We start from the raw sequence: 24,910 nt of genomic DNA, 5'->3' as shown, positions 1-24,910 counted from the left end.
ATCACGTTTCTAGTCTTTAGACTAACAATTGACTGATGAGTTTGGTAGAGATCGTTCCTCAGACGGACAGACATACAGATATACAAGGAAACTTTTTGTACGTGCGAATAATTTTCTATCTATATTTCTCTCTCTCTCTTTCTCCGTCTATTTCTATGTATATACATATATATACATATATATATATATATATATATATAGTATTTGAAAAATCAATTTCATAATATACATATATATACATATATATATATATATATATATATATTTATATATATATATTGTGTTTGAAAAAACAGTTTAATAACTTATGACCTATATTTTACACATGTGCATGAGTTCGGAAGCCCTTGATTTTTTTTAGTTTTTAGGTCATTAAACCAAATATTAATAGACTACTTTATTATAATAATCTATCTTATGCGTTATTGTGTGCTGTTTTAATATATATATATATATATATATATATATATATATATATATATATATATATATATATATATATGTATGTATGTGTGTGTGTGTGTGTGTGTGTGTGTGTGTGTGTGTGTGTGATTGCTAAACTCTATTACAATGACAGGATTACAAATAAAATCATAATGTACGTTTACTTTTCCCACGTTACACGATCATGAAATTAAATGACATTTATAATTATGGAATACGTAGAGCTCGGATGAAATACTTCAATTTTTTAATCATGATGCGATATCATGTTCGATTTTTGTAAACCTTTGTTGATATTTCTCTAAACATTATTAAATGTAGTAATTACTGCTCGGTGTTTAGAATAAATCCTTATGAACTTGTATTCACTTATGTTGTTATTTGGTTTGTCTGTTTTTTGTTTTTTTTACTTTTTTAATTGCTTTTATTATTGAGGCACTGATATTACGTCGAAGACCCATTAGATGATAAGAGTTAACATGTCAACTGAAAATGAAGAACTCTGGGACGGCTGATATTTTTCCAAGCTATGATCAAATTATTTTGCATGTAGCGATATTTGACAAGACTCTTTTCGCATTTGATTTAAAGAAGACTAACTTGTTAGCAGAAGGGAAATCATTCATGTCGTAATATGTTATATAGATAACAAAGACGACAACTACCCAGATAGAGAAAGAGTATCACTAGTAAAAGAGTATCACACACCTAGCAAAGCTTCTTTCTTTGAACTGGACGCCTGTGGAACTCTGTTCTGTTTTCCTACTTTCCAACTCACTACAATATGGTTGTCTCCAAGTCCAACGTAAATAAAATTTTAAGGTGCCATCCCCTTAAATAATCCAATTTACCAAATTTTAACGACTAACGATGACTACGACATGTTCCCTTTGACCACGTTGCACTAATTAACTATTATCCTCGAGTGGCATCCGGACCTTGTCAAGTGTGATCAATTTGTAAAGAAAAAACAACAACTATTCATTAGAATGAGTGAGTACCCGGTAAGCGATTGTCCTCGATAAATCATAAAAATTAAGAAACTCGGAGCAGATATTTGTTAATATCAGACAATATAGATAGGAGGATGTCCCACCTTCCTGCAAGAACTGCAAAAATTAATGTTCCTATTTTCTCTGACGCTTATAAATTCTATGTTCCTTCTTCGGAAGAAGGCAGTTAGACTCGCCTAAGTAAATGCAGACTTGGTACTTCGACAACGCATGCGATTGTGGTTGTTGTTCTATCGTCTGTTTAGCTGACGTTTGTCTGTGTTTCATCTGACTACGTTCTTATAATTCATCCGATTATTAATAATCTGAAAATATACTAGTACTTGCTTTTCTTTTTGTTTTTTTTAAATTACATTTTCACCCCAAACGAGGTATATTGCATCTTTGTTGTAGGGGGCTACTATCAGGGACATGGGCATCAGGGGTACTGTGTAGGTGGTTGGGCAGCAAGATGTCGGTTTACGTTGAACTTGAACTTCTGCATGTCAATACAGTTGGGGAAGCAGGGACCCAGCAAGAAATTCCAAAGTCTAGCTGTCCTGGGAAGAAACTACTGGAGTATAAGGCTCTCTTACATCTAGGGATCTCTACTGTGAAGGGGTGGGATTTAGCTGCTTGCCGGGTTTGTCGGGGGTATTTACGTCGAGGGGGAACAAGTGCTTGCAGTTCGTCAAAGCATTCACCGTTAAAGTACTTGTAGAAAAGACAGAGGGATGCAACATTTCGTCGATGGGACAGGGGATGAAGTTTTAGATGACAGTTCAGGACCTATCAGATTGGCGACTCTCTTTTGGACCTTGTCTAGGAGCGAAAGACTAGTGGTAGATGCACCAGCCCAAATATGACAACAATACTCCATACATGGGCGAATGGTGGCCTTATAGAGGTACAGGATACTTTCGAGCGTTAGTAGCTTTCTAGCACGGTAGAGTGAACCTACCTTCTTCGCAGGGGTCCTGGCGATATTCTCTTGTCTTGTTAGAAGGATAACATGTTCAAGTCGATAAATACAGGAGTGAATTTTGAACAGCTATTGTCTGACACTGGATCAGTTAATATTTTTAATGATCGAATAATAACGTTTTTTCAACCTAGGGGTGATCAAATATTACTAAATAGTAAACCTCAGGCTTAGATTTTTTCTCCAATTGTTATAAAAAAAATTGTTTCAACTTTTGTTCGTCTTTTATTGTCCTAGTATTACTATAGTAGCTTCTCAACGCGTGTGTTTTATGATAATGTATTTAATAATTTATTATCAAAATATATATATATATATATATATATATATATATATATATATATAAATAAATAATCAAATAATGAATAAATGATAAAAAAAGGTTCAATATTCTCAGGATAAAATAATATGATTACCGAGCGTTTTAACAAAGCGCATGCAAATACCCCGGAAAAATACTACACTCAAATCGAAGATATAAGTTTCCAATATTTTCATTTTGTGATTCTCATATTGAGAAGAAAGGGCGATTCGATACCCACACATCCCATAACAATTCCGGCATACGTTATCGTTTGTCAATTGTGAGCGTGGTTGATTTTCGCGGTGCACTATTCTTGGCATGACTAGAGAACTGATTCATATGTAATATATTGATGGTGGCGTTCTTTAGATATACAGCGTAAATAAAGACGCTCTAATATTATTGTAGCTATTTTGTTTAAACTGCAAAAATATTTATCCAAGCTAGCAGGGACGCCCGGTGTAACCAGGTCGTGAAATACGCTTAAATATGATATTTTAATTCTTGCAGATTTCTTATATATTATTTTAGAGTTAATGTTCTATCGATTTTTATATATTATAAAGTTGCGATTTCAAAAATAAAATCTCTCTCTCGCTCTCTCTCTTTATATATATATATATATATATATATATAATTATATATATATATATATATATATAATTTAATTCCTTTAGCTATATCCGAAACCGAAACCAAAACTTATGAAGAATTCTTGATAAAATTATTTATAAAAAATAGATTACTTAAGTTCCATCAGCTAAAATCGAAAGCGAAACCAAGACTTATGAAAGTTCTTGGTAAAATTGTTTAAAAAATAGATTATTGGAGTAACATTAACTATAATCGAAACAGAAACCAAATTTTATTAGGAATTCTTAGTAAAATAATTATTTAAAAAAATAGATGGCTTAAGTACCATCATATATAATCAAAACCATAAACAAAATTATGAAGAATTCTTAGTAAAATTATTTATAAAATAATTAACTGACGAGTACCATCAGCTATAATCGAAACCGAAAGATATTGGCCCTGTCGGTGGGGCATTAGAATACGCCGACTGCTCACCCCCCCTGCAGAGGGTAAAAGTCCCTCAATGGAGGTTCTGGATATGACCTTAAACTATATCCAGTGGTGAGGCCCCAGCTTGTTGGCTTTGGGGAGTGTGGAGCCACCCTTTATTTACCATTGCTCCCAGGTCCACTCTGACCCGGAGTGGTAGTACCTGTTAGGGTTCCAACTATGGGTTAAATAGAAACCGACGTGAAAACAACAAATATATTCTATTAAAAAAAACTTTTCTTCAAAATCTTTGGATTCGGCATTAAATAACCCGAAAAGGGTTGGTAAACAAAAACAACCAACCAACCAACCGAAAGAAATGGAAGTACATAACAATTAAACGACACGGATGTAAGTGTGACACAGAAAATAACACACACGCTATCGTATTGATATATAGATTACTAAATACTTTTCCTTTGCTTCCATATACTCCAAGAACATCATAGGATTAATTGATTAAGAACGAAGTGAGACAATGATTATGGAAGGCAATAAATACTCGGGATATAGCTACAAGACTCATCATTCTTATCTGGTCGCGGGTAATCACCTAAAAAAGGCCAAAGGATGTTGGCCGAAATGTACTGAAACAACATCAACTACAAATACGATGACAAGTAACCGCAAAAAACGAATAAAATATATAAACTATTGATGGATGGAATGCTGTTGCCATATCTGGGCAGGAGCTGCTAAAAACAGCCTATCCTGCCTTGACAGAGTACAAAATAGACTTCGTGGCTTAGTGGGGGATGCCCTTTTCTCTACCCTGCAACCTCTCTCCCACAGATGAGACGTTGCGAGCCTATCCTTGTTTTATCGTTATTTCCATGGCAGGTGCTCGTCTGAACTCCAATCTCTGGTCCCCCCTCGCCAATCTTTCACGAAAAACACCCGTCTAGCTGAATCTACTGTGAAAAATTTCCCCCACTCTATATCTGTGCCTAAATCAAAACGCAGATTTCAGGAACAAAGCTTCTTTCTTAGGACTGCACGCCTGTGGAACTCTGTTCCCTCTGCCTGCTTCCCACCGGACTACAACTTGGATATCTTCAAGTCCAATGTTAACAAGTTCCTGATGAACCGCCCCCTTAAGTAAACACTTCATCAAATCTCCACACTAACGTAATGTACTTATCCCTGAGTGGCTTCCGGGCCTTGATAAGTGGTGATCACTGTGTAAAAAAAAAAAAGAGTTGTGGTTTCTAAGAATGGACAATATAGTCTGCTAGTTGAATTTGACACTCATGCACGCATTTAAAACTAAGTTACCCACTCAATGTAATGTCGTGGGTTTAAAGAAAATAAAAGTTAATATATATTTTAAAGGCAGGAGTGTGTAATCACTTTTATACGGATGCATTTAGATTGTAAATTAGTTTCTTGTCATGTTTTATTTTTTCCTGGAACGAAGGCAATATCTTATCTGAAAAAAAAAAGGGAAACAGAGAGAAGAAATACCAACTAAAATCTTAGTGAACATCAACGCCATCAATCCTTGTAAATATTTAATAACTAATTGAATTATCACCTGGGCTACGATTGTATCACACATATAAAAACAAAAAAAGTATAGGGGAAAGAAGGAACTATTGATACTCATTATCAGCATAATATAACTTCATCATTGTTGGTTACTTGGAAGGCGCCACTTAACAAGGCCCGAAAGCCACTCGCGGATGAGTGCCAATATATGCAGGCGGAAGTGCAGTAATAGTTAATGGTGTAAACTGAATAGAATTTGAATATTTATGTGGACTGCTCAAAAAGAACTTGTTTACATTGGATTTAAAGGACACCATGTTGTATTTAACTGGGAAGCATGCCAGCGGAACAGGTTTCAAAGACGGGCAGGTCTGAAAAAAGACTTTGTTCATGGAATCTGCGTTTAGATTTAGGCACGGATAGAGTGTGGAGAAAATAGTTTATAGTGGTTGTAGCTAGTCGAGTGTTTTTGTAAAAGTTTAGAAACAGGGAGCCATAGATTGGAGTTTAGTTGAGCATTTGGGATGAAAATTACGAACGAGCTGAGAGAGACCGCAGAGTCCATTCTGGTGAAAATAGGTCGCAGGGAAGAGAAAAGGGGCACGAACTACTAGGTTTCGAAACCGGTTTTGAACTCTGTCAAGACTGGATAGTGCGCGTCGAAGAATCCCTGCCCAGATGTGGAAAGAGTCCTCGATTTTAGGATATACCTGGCTCTTATACAGATAAAGTGTTGCATCGGCAGTGAGATACCTACTGGATGAGTAGAGTGATCTAACCATTTTTCTAGCAATGAATTTGATGTACGCGTTCCATTTCAAACGTGTTTACATGAAGAGACGCCGCCCAAAATAATCGGCTAAGATTGTGGCATTGCTGTGCAAAACACTGCAAATGGAACCCCTGATATGTATTTGGCTGGACCATTTGTCATGGTATTTAAATATGCTTTTATTTAAAGAATGTTTGTTCTAGAATGTCAAATGGCTAGTAAAGTACGTTCGAACTTTACGCATGGACTGGCAACTGTAGCATTTGCAACAGAACCTGTCGTTTTATGAAGTATGATCTCTATAGGATATACGTCATGCTGAGCTTATATTGTTACTTGATCTGGCAATGGATTCTATTACATAAGATTAACATCAGTATTCCACGTGGGCTTTGCATCGTTCTATAATAAAACATTTAAATTATAAATTTACAGGTAAAGAAGAGTAAATTATAGATTAGAATTCGTAAACAATGTATTCGTGCAAAGAATAATGTATGTGTGTATGCATATGAGTAGATTATGTATATACGCCTGTGTGTAAATATTTAACCGATAAACGCTTAAACTATTCGTTACGTAACAGTGAGATTATCAGGATATGATAATTTTACACGCATATATATATATATATATATATATATATATATATATATATATATATATATTTGTAGTCCTGTTTCGTTGTATCACAACTCATTAGCGCCGCTAGACTAGCATCTCTCCCAAGCCAAGGATTGAACCTAAAACCGCCGTGTCGACAGTCGGCAGTTCTCCCACTCGACCACGGACGCGACGCCCGCAAATAACCCCCCGTTGGAATGTCTATTTAGATAGACACCCGCCACCATTCTTACAGTGCTCAAACCGCCTGTTTGTAAACAAATAAACAACGAGCTTCGCATTTTTTAGCCAATTAAGTAGTGGGTGAGATTATTTACGACAGTGCTCTACCCAAAGAGGGGGGTTAAAATATATTTGTAGTCATCGACATACAGTCCTGTTTCGTTGTATCACAACTGATCCGTGCTGCTATATATGAATAGTTTCAATTTCGTTATGTATTGTTTGATAAGAAATAAAAACATTAAAGTTTTATCCTTACTCTACACATTTTTAATGAACGGCTCTTTGCATCGGAGGAAATGTTATTGCAAAACGAATTTTGCTTATTATTACATGCATTGAAAATTCAGTTTAAAAGCAAATTAAAAGTATGCCATAAATTGAAGACTAAATTGAAAAGCGCATTTATGTTATCACAAAGAATTGAAAAAAAATATAAAAGTACATTTAAATCTATATATCTATAAAAGTGAAAGTGTCTGTCTGTCTGAGTGTGTGTCTGTGTGTGTACATTTCCCTACGCATTAACTCTCTCAATTTTCAGTCTACAGACTCGAGATTTGATATACAGGGTACTGAGATTTAGGAAAATCGATGGGATTGGTGTTCGGCCAGAATGTCAGCTGCTTAAAGGTCAAAATTCAACGATTTGACCTTTGGGACTTCTACCAAACTCCTCCCAGAAGTTTGGGTCTAAACACTTGAAATTTTAGATATAGATTCCTTGTACATGGATATAACTTAATAACTCGATTTGAACAAAAACAATAAATGTTAAGGGGGCATAATAGGGGTCAAAGTTTAATAATTGATCGTTTTTTGTGTTTTTTTTGTTTTTGTCGCTCAGCATACACCTAAAACGCCCGGGCAACGTCGGGCTGAAATGCTAGTTAATATATAAAATTATTAAATATAAATATAATATACGTCAACCCTAAGTCCAATCACCCTCCATTAATTATAAAACAGATTCCTAACTTGATCGTAAGTAGACTCAACAATAACTCAAGCGATGAAAATGTATATAACAGGTCAATCAATATCTACGAAACATCCCTAAAAAGAGTGGATACAGGAATATTGATATGATATATAAGCAACGAAACACCAATAAAATTAAAATTAAATAAAATTGAAAATAGAAGAAAGAGAAATATAATCAGGTATACGGCGCCATACAATCAAATGTTAAAAACAAAACTTGGCAATAAATTTCTAGATCTAATCTAATAATAATAATAATAATAATAATAATAATAATAATAATAATAATAATAATACAACTCGGGACAACGAAAGCCATAGAAATAAAAATGACAATAAAAATAAAAATACTAATACTGAACAAGATAAATGCAACTGTAGATCCTGTACACTTTGTCCACTCCAAAATAAATGTCTAACCAAAAGCATACTTTACCAGGACACAATATGTGCGAAGGAACCCCAAATAACAAGAAATATTACGTAGGTATTACTTCCTTAGGTTTCAAAACCCGATATTATGACAACAAAACTACATTCAAAAATAAAAAACACCGAATGAAAACAACTCTAACAAACAAATACTGGGAACTCAAAGAAAGCCGGTGGCCGCCGGTAGTCGAATGGAAAATAGTAAGAAAAGCAAACACATGTAGAGACCTAGACGATCCATGTGGATTATACCTTCATGAAAAATTTGCTATCCGAAACTTTAAAGAACCCCAAAACCTATTAAACTGTAGGAGAGAAATAGCGAACAACCGTGTACACAGGATAAACTTTACCCTAGAAAATAATTTTAAAATTAACAATTACAATAAAAATAAATAAATGAAATAAACGTACATACACATAAATTATAATGTATGTATATATATATATATATATATATATATATATATATATATATATATATATCAACTAGCATAACATTATATAAAAAGCACACATTTAACTACACCTAGGATTAAAATAGGCCAGATCACTAGATATCTACGCTTCCCGCTAAAAAGCACACACAAAGGACAGGCTAAACCCAAGGTCAACTGGGCTTTTTTAATGTAAGTGCCTGCCTATTGGCTGATTAGGAAGGGAGCGGTGGAAAATAGGAAGCGGATTGGCTAACTAAAAACTCAATGGAATGTGCGTATATAAAAACGCGAGACAACCACAATTCTTCGACTAATCCTGCCTAATTCTAGCGTGGATTAAACACGGAATATTCTGTGTAGCTTAATTACCATGTATATTTTTATAACTTACTACCTAGCTGTACTTATGTATTGAGCACTGTTGAAGTAAATACTTAATGTTTACGCATAAAATAATACTAGCGTATATTAATTTATGTGATTAAATGAAGTAGTCATATATATACATAGATGTATATATATATATATATAAATAAATATATATATAAATATATATATATATATATATATATATATAAGTGCATATATATATTTATTGTCCACGTTTATACGTCAAATTACAACGAAAATATTTAATTGAATTGTAATTTTTATTTTATGAATAAAAAATACTGGATAAATATTCAGCCATTAACAGCCGTAATCACGGTCAATTTCAGAGGTACATAATTTAAACTTCATAGCCGTCGTAATTATAGCCACTATAAATCTTTTACCGATCAAATTTGTATAAAAAATAAAATACCGCATGAATTGCGTTTCTGAATTTTTGAGAGGAGAGGATTGGTTACTCGCAGTATTTGATTTTTTTCCGACAACTGTTCTCATCTTGAGTGATACTCTCACAACTGCTCTCATCTTGTAACCTTTTTAATGTGTCTTTTGTTGAACTCATGAATCCTTCTGTTGAAGTTATAAATCTCTACGGAATTTCGAACGGAACCTGTGTGAATGACCGATAAATACAATTACGAATCATTCAGGATCTCTATCCAGTCCCGACTGATAGTGACTGTTTCTTTGTTGGCCGAGTGATTTTTTGCTCGCCGATTTAAGCGAAAATGGAAGTGAAAAATGGAGTTCCTTCCTTGGCCTTTGAGAGTGAAATGTCGTTGTTTGAAAATGTCGGACCTAGATGTAGTAACCCATCCTAGCGAGACACCGGGAGGTCCAATTTCGTCAGTTAAATTTTCGTCTAGATGACGAAAATGGAGAGAAAAATTCCGGTTGAGTTAATACAGAAAAGTCTTAAAAAATGAAGCCAAAGATTGTCTAGAGAAGAAGAAATAAGTGCAAATGTTAAACCTCAGACGAGTGAAAAAAGTGACGGTGCAAACAACAATAATTTGCTTGAAATTGAAATATTCGAAGTGAAAAGGATAGTATATGATATTCAATGGTGCAGCAAGAAGAACGCGCCTTCTCTAATAAGAAAAATGTATTCGTTCGACTAAGCTGTCGAAGCTACATCTGGGCGAGTAATGTTTTTTTTCCCAAGTAAAAGCCGACAAATATGAGTAAAAGCAAGTTGAAGAAGCTGCAGATGTATTTGATAAAAAAAATCTATCGAGACATTTTTTATTATATGCTATCTCAAGCATGAATGACAATTCTTCTCGCTAAAACAGAAATCTGTATAAATTATCCTTGCTTCTAAAAAAAAAATTCTTACCTCAAAGTAAGTTTTGCATCTTTTTTAATATTTTCTTATCTTTTAATTCTATTTTTCCTCTCTCCTGGACTGTTACTAGAACCTTTAAGGGTCGCCAAAAAGGGACATTTTTCGGCGGTCAAAATACAGTCTTTTATACGGCTAAAAGATGAGCTTCAGACTTTATTATTATTTTTTCTCCCGCTCTTTCAATTTATTTTTTCCTTCTTTAAATAAATGTTTATAATTATTTAAAATAGTTTTAGTTCATATGCTTTTTCCTTGTTTTATTTGTCAATGGTTATATGTTATTGGTTTTTACAGGTTCTATAATTTAAATACGTCTAATTTGGCTGTGACTAAGTTTAATTCGGACAATAGAACGAAAGCACGTTATCCCCGTTATTTGAATAAAGGGCTCCGTTCGAAATTGCGTTCATAGGCTCAAGTTCGACAGAAAAATTACTGAGTTTGAGAATGATATACTAGAAGAAGGTCGGAAGTTACATCAACTAAAACCTTGGGTAAATGACTGCCAGGATGAAAACAGTAGTCCGAAGAATGCAAATAATATGGACTCTTGGTCTTTAGTTTCACAACGTTTCGGTTGACATAACGTACAAAATGCAACATTTGGATCTTTTAGAACTTGAGAAGTTTTATGCATAACTCGAGGTCCTAGATATGACCTTAAAATATATCCGATGGTGAGGGCCCCAGCTTGCAGGCCTTAGGGAGTGTGAGCCACTCTTTAATTGCCATTGCTCCCAGGTCCACTCTGACCCAGATTGGTAGCACCTGTTAGGGTCCCAACTATGGGTTAAATAGAATACGACTTAAAAAACAAATATACTATATTAAAAAAATCGTTCTTCAAAATCACCAGATTCGGCATTAAATAACCTAAAAAGGGTTGATATGCCGTAAAACAAAACAACCAACCAACCAAAAAAGCATAACTCGAGAATTAACATGGAATTTTGATAGGCAACCTTTATTTAATCGACGTAGGTGGATTGTTCTTGATCCATCAAGCATGACCTGAAAAATAATTTTATTTTTTTTTTATAATCAGCTGTAAACACGATTCTTGAACCGTTTGTTAACGAAGGTTGTTAAAATTGTATCAGTTTTAATCTTATCTGGTCGCAGATATATTTTCTATTACTATATTTTGTGCAGGTACTGAATAGAATTTTTGATTCATAAAGGTAGATACAGCGAAGAAAATTAATGAATTCTTGTGTGATAGTTCCGAGTTTACGTAGCAGAATATCTTTATTCATAAAATTGTTGCTGCTCATTTCAAAATGTGAAAATGACTCTCAATATGCGATCCGAACAATCCAAATAATATGACCGGATGAACTGTCGTAAATGTTAACGTAAGGCTATTTTTTTTTAGTGCAACAGGTATAATTTTTCAATTATAAGTTTGAAACATTGGAGAGCAATTTTAAGCATTTTATGATTAGAAAAATATGTTTTAAAAATACATAACGAAAGATCGTCATTAAATAAAATCAATGTTGCCAAGTGTAGGCAATAATAAAATCCCCTCGTAATTTTAATAATCACATTTTTTCTTTGACTACATCTACCTATTTACTAAACAGAATTGGGTAGCCTTACTAGTCTGATATTTAAAAAAAGCGTCTAAAAAAGGCTAACGTAAAAGCAGTCAAACAATGCCTTACTTATTGGACGTAAACAAATTAAAAAAAAAAACAAAAACAAAAATCAATAAAAACTAAACAAAAATCAAAACAAAAAAGTTTTACCAGCCAGACGTAAAAAAAACAAAAGCAAAACAAAAAAAATACAAATAACAAATATACATAAAAAAACAAAAACAAAACAAAAAGCTAATACATAAACGGAATAATGTGCGTTGGTTTGTATGCATGTGTGTCTGTACGTATTTGTATGTCTGCCAAAAATTTATGACAGACGCGTTGCACCGTGCCAAAACTAATATCCTTAGAAAGATAGATCGCGCGGATAGAAACTATCTAAAAATTAGCCCAAGAGATTTATTTTGTGCTCGTCAACAATATGTCAATATTCAGCGTCAACTTTTTGCGAAGACATACGCCTATATATTTCAACGTACACTCATAGACGTTATTTCAAAGATACATTACGCCAAAAGTCGCCATCGTCGAGGCGGCGAACGCGTTACCTTTTTTTTTAACGGTCTTTTCCTCATTCGGGTTACAGGTTCGAGCCTGGCTACTGCGGCTTTTTTTTATTTTTTGCTCTCGCACAGGTACTCGCTGCTATTAGATTGATACATTTTTCTGGGTGATGCTCAATAGCCTTAGCACACCATCTATCTCCATCCGGGCAACGCTGATTAACCATGCTAGTTTAAAAAATCTAACACAAAAAAACAAACAATAACATAAAAACTAGTCTGACGTAAAAAGCAAAAAAGAATACAAAAAAGAACAAAAAAAACCAAAACAAAAATAAAAAAATAAAAAGTAAAAAAGAAACAAACAAAAATAAAACAAAAACAAAACAAAAATTAAAAAAAATAAAACACAAAAATAAATTGACTATACATATAATCTTACTACTTTGATATATGAAAATAACAAAACAAAACAAAACAAAAATAAACGAGTCCCTTTTCACTCAGTATTCGCATATCATCCTAGTTTCTCGCGTCTTCTCAAGTACCGGAGCACTTCATAGTTTTAAGAGTTTATTCTCCTTCAACTGACACTATTCCTATTAGTGACATAACAAAGATATCAGGTTCGATGTCGCGCACTTTTCACGCATGATCCATTGTATCACTTCGAAAATTCAGGTCATATTGTCTAAAACTGTTGATCCACCCCGCCGTAGCTTTAGTTATGCAATTACAACCTTGTATGACAAAATTATATAAGCCTCAATAACTCGAATATATTTGATTTTACATACCTCACTGTGATTTAACGAGTTTTATTTCTTTGGAGAAATTCAAGGGATCTTTGAGTGGGTTTTAGAGGGGTTTTTGGATGTTTGGGGATCTTAGGAATGTTTTAAGAATTTGGTTATTAAGTTTATTGAATTAAGAGAAATAAGTAGGAACATAACGAGTATCAAAACATATGTATATGTAAATGTAAACATATGTGTATGTGAATGTAAACATATGTATATGTAAATGTAAACATATGTGTATGTGAGGATCAGTAGATAGATTAATAATATAAAGTAAAAAAAATAAAGAAATAATGACATTCCTGAATTTTTTAGATGAGGATTGATTATTTGTATAATTATTCATCGGACTAATGTTCTCATGTTAAGTGTGATTTTCACAACGTTTCGGTCGATATAACCTCCGACAGCTGTACCTTGTCGAGAATGTTTCTGTCGAACTCGGGAATTTGGACGAAATTTCAAGCGGAACGCTATATTTACTTCACGAGGTTAGCGTGCTCTTGTTCCCTCAGCCATGACTGGATAGAAGTCCTATATAATTCGCAAATGTATTTTTCAGTCACCCACACTGAGGATTGAACCTTCAACCTTCAGGATAATATCACTTTTGCAATTGATTTTTCCCAGTACTCTAACCATTGCCCCACGGGTCCTTGCGGACAATTCTAGCACGAATTTTAGGAGCCTTAAAACTACTTTTTTTTATTTCTAGTTGTAAATATCACCATTTATTACTAATTATTATTATATATTAATGTATATTTATCTCTATACTTATTTATTGTATATATTAATGTTTTTACTTATTACTTATATATATTATCTATTGTTTATAATTACTGGTTCCTACATCGTATTAAATTCTATACTAGGTCTACTTAGCAGATGGTTATTACCCCAGCATATGTACTGCTTCTTTCAGTCGCCTTACTCTCCACCGTTCCTCTCTGTCTATAACTTTTACTTCGTCCCATAATGGTAGATGGTTTCCCTTTTCTTTCCAGATATGGTCAGCTGTACCCGAAATTCCGTTCAAATTCCCGAGTTCGACAGAAACGTTCCCGAGTTCGACAGAAACGTCCCCGAGTTCATCAAAAACGTTCCCGATTTCGACAATATACACTTAAAGAAGGTCGGAAGTTATATCAACCAAAACGTTGTGAAAATCACACTCAAGATGAGAACAGTGATCCGATCAATAATAATACAGATAAATAAATAATGTATAATTATCTATTAAATAAATCTTCATTGTCGGTTTGTGTCAAGGTATGTATGTGTTTATGTTACATAGGAGTACGTATTGGGGACACATTAACGGGTACATATATAACGGGGCGCATGATACACGAATAACGATGATAATGAGGGAGAAACGTTTATATATAACTGGTATGATTCTTGTTAACATATATAAAGGGGGAGAGATGCATTATTGATGGTGGAGAGGGGGGTCACATACTTGGAAGTGTTGTACAAAGATCATTACCAGATGATGATAAACACATTTACTTTTCCCTGTTGTAAGGAATGACGACACAAGACAAACATACAAACATAGTTGGTGTCTTTATTCTTCAATCGACCGATCAGTGATGTCAGGAATTCCAGCCTTTATTCATATGGTCCATATTCCTCCCTTGGCTTCTAAGGGCCTCTCCTCGCCAACTGACTATTACCGTGTGTGATCTGGTCTGAATATCTGATCCTCATCAACTCTCTAACTTGAAACCCTAAGATTCCTATACTTACAAATGATTGTCCAAACACACATTTGGCAAATAAAGAATTCTCAATCTAATCCTAACCTATTTTTAAACAGTATATATATATATATATATATATATATATATATATATATATATATATATATATATATATATATATATATATTACACGGTGGTCACCACTTATCAAGGCCCGGAAGCCACACAGGGATAAAGGTTATTGCAAGTACATTACGTTAGTGTGGAGATTTGATGAAGTGTTTACTTAAGGGGGGCGGTTCATAAAGAATTTGTTAACGTTGGACTTGAAGGCATCCAAGTTGTAGTCAGGTGGGAAGCAGCCAGATGGAACAGAGTTCCACAGGCGTGCAGTTCTAAGAAAGAAGCTTTGTTCATGGAATCCACGTTTTGATTTAGGCACAGATAAAGAGTGGGGGAAATTTTTCACAGTAGATTCAGCTAGACGGGTGTTTTTCGTGAAAGATTGGCGAGGGGGGACCAGAGATTGGAGTTCAAACGAGCACCTGCCATGGAAATAACGATAAAACAAGGATAGTCTCGTAACTTTAACTCGCATTTATATGTATGTATGTATGTATGTATGTATGTTAATATGTAGGTCTCTCAAAAATTTTTCCCGGCGACATCGGACCGTCTGAAAGAGTAATGTCTCGGTCGAATATGTGAAAATTAGAAAAAAACAGTCAGTTATTTCTTATAGAAATAGATGTTTGCAATAAGGGTGGGTTGCAAAAATCGTTCTTTCATAACTATTTAGATAACCATGCATGCGAAAATAACGTTCTTTCTTGAATTGGTTTAAATAGAAAAAAAACGATGTTACTCCGCTGACTTCATCGTGGCGCAGTGGTTATCGAGGTAGCGTCCTAAACTTAAACAAGATAACCGTAATTCCCAATAAAAGTAATGTTCAAAGTTATAAAAAATAGTAATGTTCAAAGTTATAAAAAATAAGTTAACGTGGTTGTTTCTCACTGCCTTTCAAATCACTTTAATGTGATGAAATTTCTAGGTTTTCGGGTTATATGTAAAGAAATAGTCTTGCCATAAGCCAAACAACGTACCTATTGCGTTGTTTGACTGGCCATCAGAAAGCATAACTTTATTGCATTTATTACATAAAAAACAAATTGTCGTCGACAAGATTACATGCATTAATGATTATCATAATACCGGAAAACCTATAAATCACGTCAAGTCTCATGAAAAAGGTAAACTAATGCACAAAGAAATTTCTGTCCTTTTGTTAATTGTGTTTTGTCGTGTTTGTTTTGACAACTAGAGCCATTAAATATATATGAAACGTGTCAACATTTACGTGTGGTTAATGTTAAAAAACTCGATTCTAAGAGTTGTTTATTTGTTTGTTTTCCCAAGAACCTCGTCATATGCCCCTTAGTAACGCCATATTTTTATGTTAATAAGCGTTCCTTTATTTTTTCGTATTAATTGTGTCTTTTAGTAGAAATTTTAATATAAAAGATGCAAGATTTTGTGATCTATAGTCCTCAATACATAAATATATACGAAACGCTTTGAAGCATCACTTACACGTAGAGGGTTTTTTTTTTGGCGTAGACGTCGTACCATGGCTCTTAGTTACGCAATATTTTACTGTTAGTCGGTCTTCGTTTATAAAGCGTAGAATTGGATTCTGGAATATGAGCATTTACAGATTATGCCAACCAGAATGGACGGACCTTGAGAAGGGAGTCTTTATTCTTTATGAATCAAAAGTAGAAACTGTTATGTGAGGTCCATGTTTTCATGCCATTTACGGTCCATGTAATCCCAGAATATTTTGAACGTGTAGAATTTGTTCTAGTGACAACTGGTAGTACATATTTAGAGAGAAAATAGGGACTCTTTCTTCTGAAGATGTTGGGACTGTTCGTAGGATGCAATGTAGCATTTTTTATCACGACGGAATATGGTGATCGAAAGCTACATAAGATTATGACTAATAGCCTAGATGTACTGAATTTGTATGTGGTATCTGTTGTTGGAAACCTACGAAACTTTCGTCGAGGGGAATTTCTGCAGTCATTTTATTATATATGGAGATTATACTAGTAGTTAATAACAAAATGTATGTAACTATAGACTAATTTACATTGAAATGATTTCAAATATAATAGATTTGAATAAAAAATAGAATAAAAATGCTAATAAAAAGTATTAAACTAGAAGAACATAAATTCAATGATTACAGTTATAACTCATAAGATATGAAAAATGTTTATAATATGTAAGGGAGATAATACTATATACCACTAATGTAGGATTGCGCCCCCTGAAGGAAAAATATTTAAAAAATACAACGAAACATTACAAAATCTTTAATATTAGTGGAAATTCTTAATTTCTTCTAACTAAATAACAGTTATAGAAGTCTGTTTAAACGTAGAAACACACGTAATAAAACATTTTAAAATATTTATTCATGCACTGATTAGGTTATCTCCGAGTAAATATTAAAATTTAACTAAATAATTGTAATGTTTTAAATTTATTGAAACAATAAATATGAATTCTTTATAAACAATAAATCAAAAATATTATATAAGATATTTTACTGGTTATCATAACGATATGGCAACATTATCTTAATACATTGGTATGCTGTTAATGATTCTACTTGAAAATCAAAAGTGTCGTAAATAGCACAAAATAATAATGCAACTACGCTTCCGATGTTTTTTTCTGATTTATGTAATTAGAACCATATTCTTTTAAGTTTGCTAGGCATCTATAATTCTGATAAGTCAAGGCGGAAAAGATTCCAAAGTTGACATCGTAATTATATGAATTGTTCTCCGCTACGAAACAGGTGCTGTCAGGAATTGAACATTTTAAAACGCTGAAAAAATAAACGATAAGATAAGACATCATTTTGGAATATATACCTTTTGTCATTCATTTATTTATATATATATATATATATATATATATATATATATATATATATATATGAGTGGAGCTCAAGGATTGGTGTGGGCGTGTGTTACACATACACAAATGCTCTAGCGTCATATATAGCTTCTGCCAATCTAATCATTCCCACGTGCACGTCGTGAGTTCTGACACGCTAACGGGGCTATGGTGAATGGCGAGTGTTCAACGCCAGAAAACTGAATCCCCACTGCCTTGTGGGATAAGGTTTTTGAACCAAAGGTTAAGGGAGGGGTCACCCTGACAGAAACCTCCAGAGGAGCTTAGGCCCTGTTGACTTCGGCATTCATGACCCATCGGCGTGTGCATCATGCTCTGGTGCCCAGCTACCCAAGTCCCAGTCATGGGTAAATGACATTAGCGGAGCTCCAGTAAGCCGTGGTGGAGGCAATCCTTCATGGAGAGGACACCTCTTATGAGAAATCTGCTGTCAAAGCAATTACCAGTCATCTTGCAATGGCTTGTCACTGGGTTATTTTTACTGAGACAGAGAGTGGCACTCGTGTCGTACACGCGCTTGTCACTTTAATACAACGATGTACAAATGTTATTTTTATCTTTTTCTATTTTTATCTGTCGTTTATTTCTATTGCAAGTTCTATGGCGATGGAGGAGTGGCAACGTGTACAGACTTGACCAGTTGGAGGTTCACAGTTACAAATCTGGACAGAGGCGACAGGAACTCTATCTTAACATCGTTGTTGTTTCTTCACATGACAGAGGTCAACTCCGGTGGAGGTTCCTGTGACTGAGCAGCCCTATTCAGGGAGAGCACTGCTCACCCAATTTCTTGGGAAAATGCTAGAAAAGGTGCACTAAAAATTGTCTCATACTATCACTGGTTAGTTTCCTGCAGCTTACGGTGGTTCCTGTAAGGAGGAAGAAAACAAAAATGTATCTCTAAAAAAGAGTAAAATTCAATTTATCCTGTTGGAATGTGCGCACTCTTCTTGATAAAGCGTCATCCTACCGTCCAGAGCGCAGGACAGCGCTTTCGCTGCAGAGCTACGGAGACGTGATATAGATATTGCTTCTCTGTCAGAGACCCGTCTCTCAGGAGTAAATCAAATGCAGAGGTGTCATCAGGCTACGCTCTCTTCTGGATTGGTAAACCGGAGGGTATCCGTAGAAATGGAGTAGGTTTTGCGATTAAAACATCCTTGGTTGATCCTATGGAATTTCCTTCCAGTATCTGCGATCGCATCATGAAACTTCGTCTTCCTCTCTCACATAACAGATTCATCACTATTCTTTCGGTCTATACACCAAACCTTCAAGCGAATGAAGATGACATCTTGTGTTTCTATGAGTCACTGCGCTCTGTTGTTGCATCTACATCAATTAATAAAAAACTTGTTATTCTTGGTGATTTCAATGCCCGTGTTGAGAAAGACTATGAGACCTGGAGTCCTCTTGGCTGCTATGGTATCGGTACCATGAATGCTAATGGCCTTAAGCTACTAGAGCTGTGTTCAGAATTTAATCTTGCTATCTGTAACACTTTTTTCGCCGTAAACTGAAGCACAAAGCTACTTGGATACACCCACGTTCAAAGCATGGCCACGTAATTGACTTCATCATAACTGGAAAACGCGACTTTCGAGATGCATATACTGTTGGTGTCATGCGCAGCGCTGAATGTGACACCGATCACAAGTTGGTGAGAGGAAAGTTTAATTTACAAAACCGTAAAAAAGTTCATCACAGTGGTGTTAAGGTACCAAGCCGTATTGATGTCGCCAATTTAAAGTTGCCTGAAGTCCAAAAGAGGATGGCGGAAAAGCTCGATAATGTTGAATTTGATGGTACATTGATGAATTTTAAGACTCAGGTTTATTCTGCTGGTGCTGAAGTTCTTGGCTTCAAGAGGGATAAGAACAACACTGGTTTGACAACCATCTTGAAATTAATCAGTTGCTGATGAATAAACAGACAGTTTATGAATCTTTACTTCGTGAAGATCATTCTGATCATACAACTAATTTGCGACAATACAAAGAGGTCAAAACCACATTGCAACGTGAGCTAAGAAAAATGAGAAACGAATGTTGGATGAATATAACAGAGCAGATCCAAAAGGCGTTTGACACAAAAAATCGAAGGAATTTTATGGACTTCTTTGCCAATTATTTGATCCTCCTACCTCTTCAATATCTCCCCTAATATCGAAAGATGGTTCTGTTGTCATTAAGGATCCAGAAAATATCTTGAAAAGATAGCAAAAGCATTTTACTGATGTGTTTCACAATCCCTCAGCAGTAGATGGTGATGCAATTAGTAGCCTACCACAATGTGATATCATATTCAGAATGGATAGTTTGCCTAATCTGGTTGAGGTCTAGTTGGCTATCGCACAAATCAGCAGTGGCAAGGCACCTGGTTTGGGTGGTGTTCCGGTGGAGCTCCTTAAGATTGGAGGTGCGAATATTGCTAATGCTATCCTTGGTTTTGTTGAGGAAATCTGGGAAGGTGCTCCTGTTCAACAGGATTGGATTAATGGTGTCTTGGTGACTTTGTTTAAAGGAAAGGGGCAGAAGAATGTTTGTGACCACTACCGTGTGATTATGCTTTTGGAAGCTGCTGGGAAAGTTCTTCCACAACTTTTATTAAACAGGTTACTAGAGGATGTTTGTCCTAATGCTATTTCAGAGTAACAAAGTGGCTTCAGGTCTGGCAGAGATCTATGGATATGATTTTTTCAGCCCGACAAGTCCAGGAGAAATACATTGAACAACAGATACCACTGTAACAAGTGTTTGTAGATCTAACCAAAGCATTTGACACCGTCAATAGGGATGCTCTCTGCTTAATCTTAGAGAAAGTATGGTGTCCTCCAACCTTTGTTAGAATATTCAAGGAACTGCACAGGGACATGAAAGCTCGAGTCTAGTTTAACGGAAAATTGTTTGATGAAATCCCAGTTGACAATGGTGTCAAACAAGGTGATATTCCTGCCACTACTCTTTTCTCTATATATTTTGCTGCTCTACTTGCTCATGCGTTTTGAGATTGCGATAGGGGGAGTCATGTTAAAGTTTCGAACCACAAGCCGCATTTTTAATCTTAGAAGATTTAATGCCAGAACCAAGCTGCATCATGTCTTGGTCAAGGAGTTACTGTATGCAGACGATGCTGTTTTTTTTTGTCGCACACTGAGACTGATATGCAGCATATAATGGAGAGCTTTGCTTACTCCTGAACTGTTGTTGGTCTGAGGATCAGTCTGTCTAAAACTAAGATGATGTTCACTTCTGCACCCGGCCAGTCATACCTGGAGTCGAACACCATGGTCTGTGGTGCTAGACTGGGAGTGGTTGACTCATTTATGTATGTTGGTATTTCTCTGTCGAGGGATGTCTGTCTCAACACTGAAATCCACAGGCGAATTCAGGGGGCATCTGTAGGTTTTGGAAAGATAGAGAAGAGAGTGTGGTCTGATCGTGAGTTCACAGACAAGACTAAGATCTGCGTCTTCAAGACCTGTGTACTAACCACACTGTTGTATTCATCGGAGACATGGACATTGCATCAAATGCACATTAAATGGCTTAAACGATTTCACCAAAAAAGTATCCGATACTGAAATCCTTGTGAGAGCATGTTGCTCTAGTGTTGAGATCCTTGTAATCAGATCTCACATGCGTTGGTTGGGCCATTTGGTTCGAATGAAAGATTATAAGCTGCCAAAACAATTTTTTACGGGGATCTGGAAAATGGCAAGCACCCTCAACACAAGCATAGAAAGAGGTTCAGGGACTCTACAAAGAATAATTTGAGAGACTTACAAATCGACATCGACATATGGGAAGAACTTACTCTGTAAAGGCCGAAGTGGCGAAAGCTTGTACGTGAATGTTGTGATGCTCTATAGAAAAAAAAGCACGCCCAAAGCAATCTAAAGCGAGAGCTTCGCAAAGGTTTAATTGACGATCTTAACCATGACTCACAGAGCTGGAAGTGCTACACTTGTGAACGAGTACTTTTGTCAAAAGCTGGCTACGTCAACCACCTTAAGTCGCATAAAACTCTTGCCCAGGTCAACTTTGCACCTATTAGTCCGAACCAAACGATCTGTTTAACATGCAGCAAGGTTTGCAAGTCTACGGCTGGTTTGAGAAGACAATATAATTGTTCATAGGAATACACTTCAACCTCCAGAGGAAGTCAACTCGATGAAAATTTCTCTATTTGTATGTCACATCTGCTTCAAGGTGTGCAAATCTGCGGCAGGAGTGCAGAGTCATCTGAGATGGCATGAACGACAAGATTGTGAGAACTCAATGTGACGGCGAGAATCTGGAAAGATGCATCAAATCATTATATATATATATATATATATATATATAACATTTATATATATATATACAAATTATATCATTATATATATATATATATGTATATATATATAACATTTATATATATATATATATAAATTATTTCACTCCCACTGAAAGAACCGTGACACCAGGGTTGAAGGTGGGGTAAAGATGTCGGCGCCCAAATGAGGTGCATTCTGACTTTCAAATAGGGCTTAGCCAGCCCCGCCGGCATTACCCAGTGAGGTCTCCTCAGACGATTTGCAATAAACTAATTCCTTTTCAAAGAGAGTAAACGCAACCTGGGAGGGTGGACCTCCTAGAACTGCACAGAACTTAACTCCCACCGCAAAATCAACAGGTACCGAACAATTACAGGAATAGTCTCATCATCATGTGGGGGCCCATGAAATACATGTGCCACGTAGGTAAATGCGTTTATTTAATTATATTTAACCTTTTATTTATACTAACTATTTAAGTTATGAAGCTCGATGCAACTACAGAATTAATAAATGACAAACGCATATATTTCAAATTTCAACATGTTTATTACCGTTCCGTTTATTTTTTTAGTACTTTGAAACGCACTATTCTTGACAGCAACTGTTTTGTAGCGCAGAAGTGAGGAATATATATATATATATATATATATATATATATATATATATATATATATATAAATTATTGGTATTATAGTAAATTCGAGAGCGAGTTGATGCAGTGATTGCAGGTGATTAAATGACTTACTGACTGGATGGTTTTCTAACGAATGATAAAAAAAAAATTGTATAGTTTTAAAGGTTAAAAACTTCCAAGACTATATATATATATATATATATATATATATATATATATATATATATATATATATGTATATATATATATATATATATATATATATATATATATATATATATATATATATATATATATATATAAGCAAACGTTGTATAAATATAGGAACATATGTTGTTTTATTTTCCTGTCTCGTTTTCAAAAGTTAGTGTTTGTAAAAAAAACAAAAAAAAAAAACAAAAAAAACTAAAAGTCAAAAGAATAAGTCCCCTTCTACTAATCAACTCGCTAGTATTTCTTTGCCGTTGTAAATCTTCATCGTTTTATCGTTATGGAAATAGCGTTTCGTGTAGAGTCCATAGTAGCACATGACAAGGACAAACAGTGCCGCTGCGAAATGCAATCCGCCCTGAAGGGAAAAGAAACCGATCCGAAAAGCGTCAACATCGTACGCCGTGCATGCGCCAAGGCTACCGCACGGTAGGTGGCGCCACCTGGTGCAGAAAGTGTCAATTAATGCTCCATGAGACGGGGGTCCGGGCAGCCAACCTGCAAATAATAATAATAATAATAATAATAATAATAATAATAATAATAATATTAATAATAATAATAATAATAATAATAAAAATATTAATAATAATAATAATAATAATACTAATAATAATAATAATAATAATAATAATAACAACAACAACAACAATAATAACAACAACAACAACAACAACAACAATAATAATAATAATAATAATGATAATAATAATAATAATAAATAAATAAATAAATAAATAAATAATAAAAATGTGAATAAATAGACCGAGCAGAGAAAGCGCAAACAAAACAACACCTTGATGAGTGTGAAACGGACTCGGACTCGCGGAAGCTTATTGCTACACATATCCTAACCCGGATCGCTACTAATGAGGAAGCAATTGTAGACGGTTATTGAGACAACTTCAATCAGTGCCGTAGCAAGAGCGTGCAGGACTTGCCAAGAAGCGGCATTTTGAGAAGGTAAAAATAGAAAATAAGAAAAATCAAATGATTAAAAAGCTGCAAAATACTTGTAATTTTATAGCAAAATGAGAGAAAAAGATCGTAATATGTTTTTTTCTGTGTGTTTTATGTGTGTAACACTATTTTGAAATTGATTTTATATCCTTGATTGTAATTCAATGAAAATAGATATTGTAAGGAAATAGGTCGAACATGAGAAAGAAATATGTAAATCATATTTTAGACACGTTTTACCGGAAGTGAGGTTCAGCTGATCGGATCTGCGTGTGAGTCATGTGATCAGGTTAGCTGGAGTCAGGGAGTTGGGTTTTGGACGTAAATAAGAGCGGACGGCTTAACAGATCGTCCCCTTCCCTACAGGGGGGGTCGCTGACGTGTCTCACAATTTGAAGATTATTAACGGCGAGCGGAAGGCATATCTTACGCCCCATAAATACTTGTTACGATACTGATGCAGAGTTCGTCGAAAGCGGATGAGAGCACTAGAAATCGAAGGGAAAACTACATACTGTTTACAAATATAATTTATAGATGATGACCTTTGTGAAAGCTCTTAGTGGGTAGTTATATTAATACTAATAGAATAGAATAGAATAGAATGAATTTGTCCTGTCGTTGAGAAAACGCAAATACACTTGTAAAAGTTGTTGAAAGATGTGAAAATTAATTGAAATCTGAA

General features: G+C 34.8%; 1 protein-coding gene across 3 annotated transcripts in view; it reads right to left on the bottom strand.

Moving 5' to 3' along the window:
- Window positions 1-23,378: 23,378 nt before the first annotated feature.
- LOC145294226 (solute carrier organic anion transporter family member 2A1-like) overlaps window positions 23,379-24,910 on the bottom strand; it is an 81,259-nt gene continuing 79,727 nt past the window's right edge. Inside the window, exon 12 of one of the 3 annotated variants that reach the window (XM_080141333.1) lies at window positions 23,379-23,763. In XM_080141333.1, coding sequence (XP_079997459.1) covers window positions 23,495-23,763 — 269 coding nt within the window. In that variant the 3' untranslated portion in view covers window positions 23,379-23,494. The remainder of the gene's footprint in view (window positions 23,764-24,910) is intronic. The other 2 variants (XM_080141334.1, XM_080141335.1) reach the window with 2 other exon arrangements.

This window comes from Euprymna scolopes, chromosome 15 (assembly GCF_053919585.1).
Source record: "Euprymna scolopes isolate OS-2025 chromosome 15, ASM5391958v1, whole genome shotgun sequence".
Taxonomy (NCBI): Eukaryota; Metazoa; Mollusca; class Cephalopoda; order Sepiida; family Sepiolidae; genus Euprymna; species Euprymna scolopes.
The sequence above is the reverse complement of the archived record's forward strand: the minus strand, read 5'-3'. Positions and strand labels throughout refer to the sequence as shown.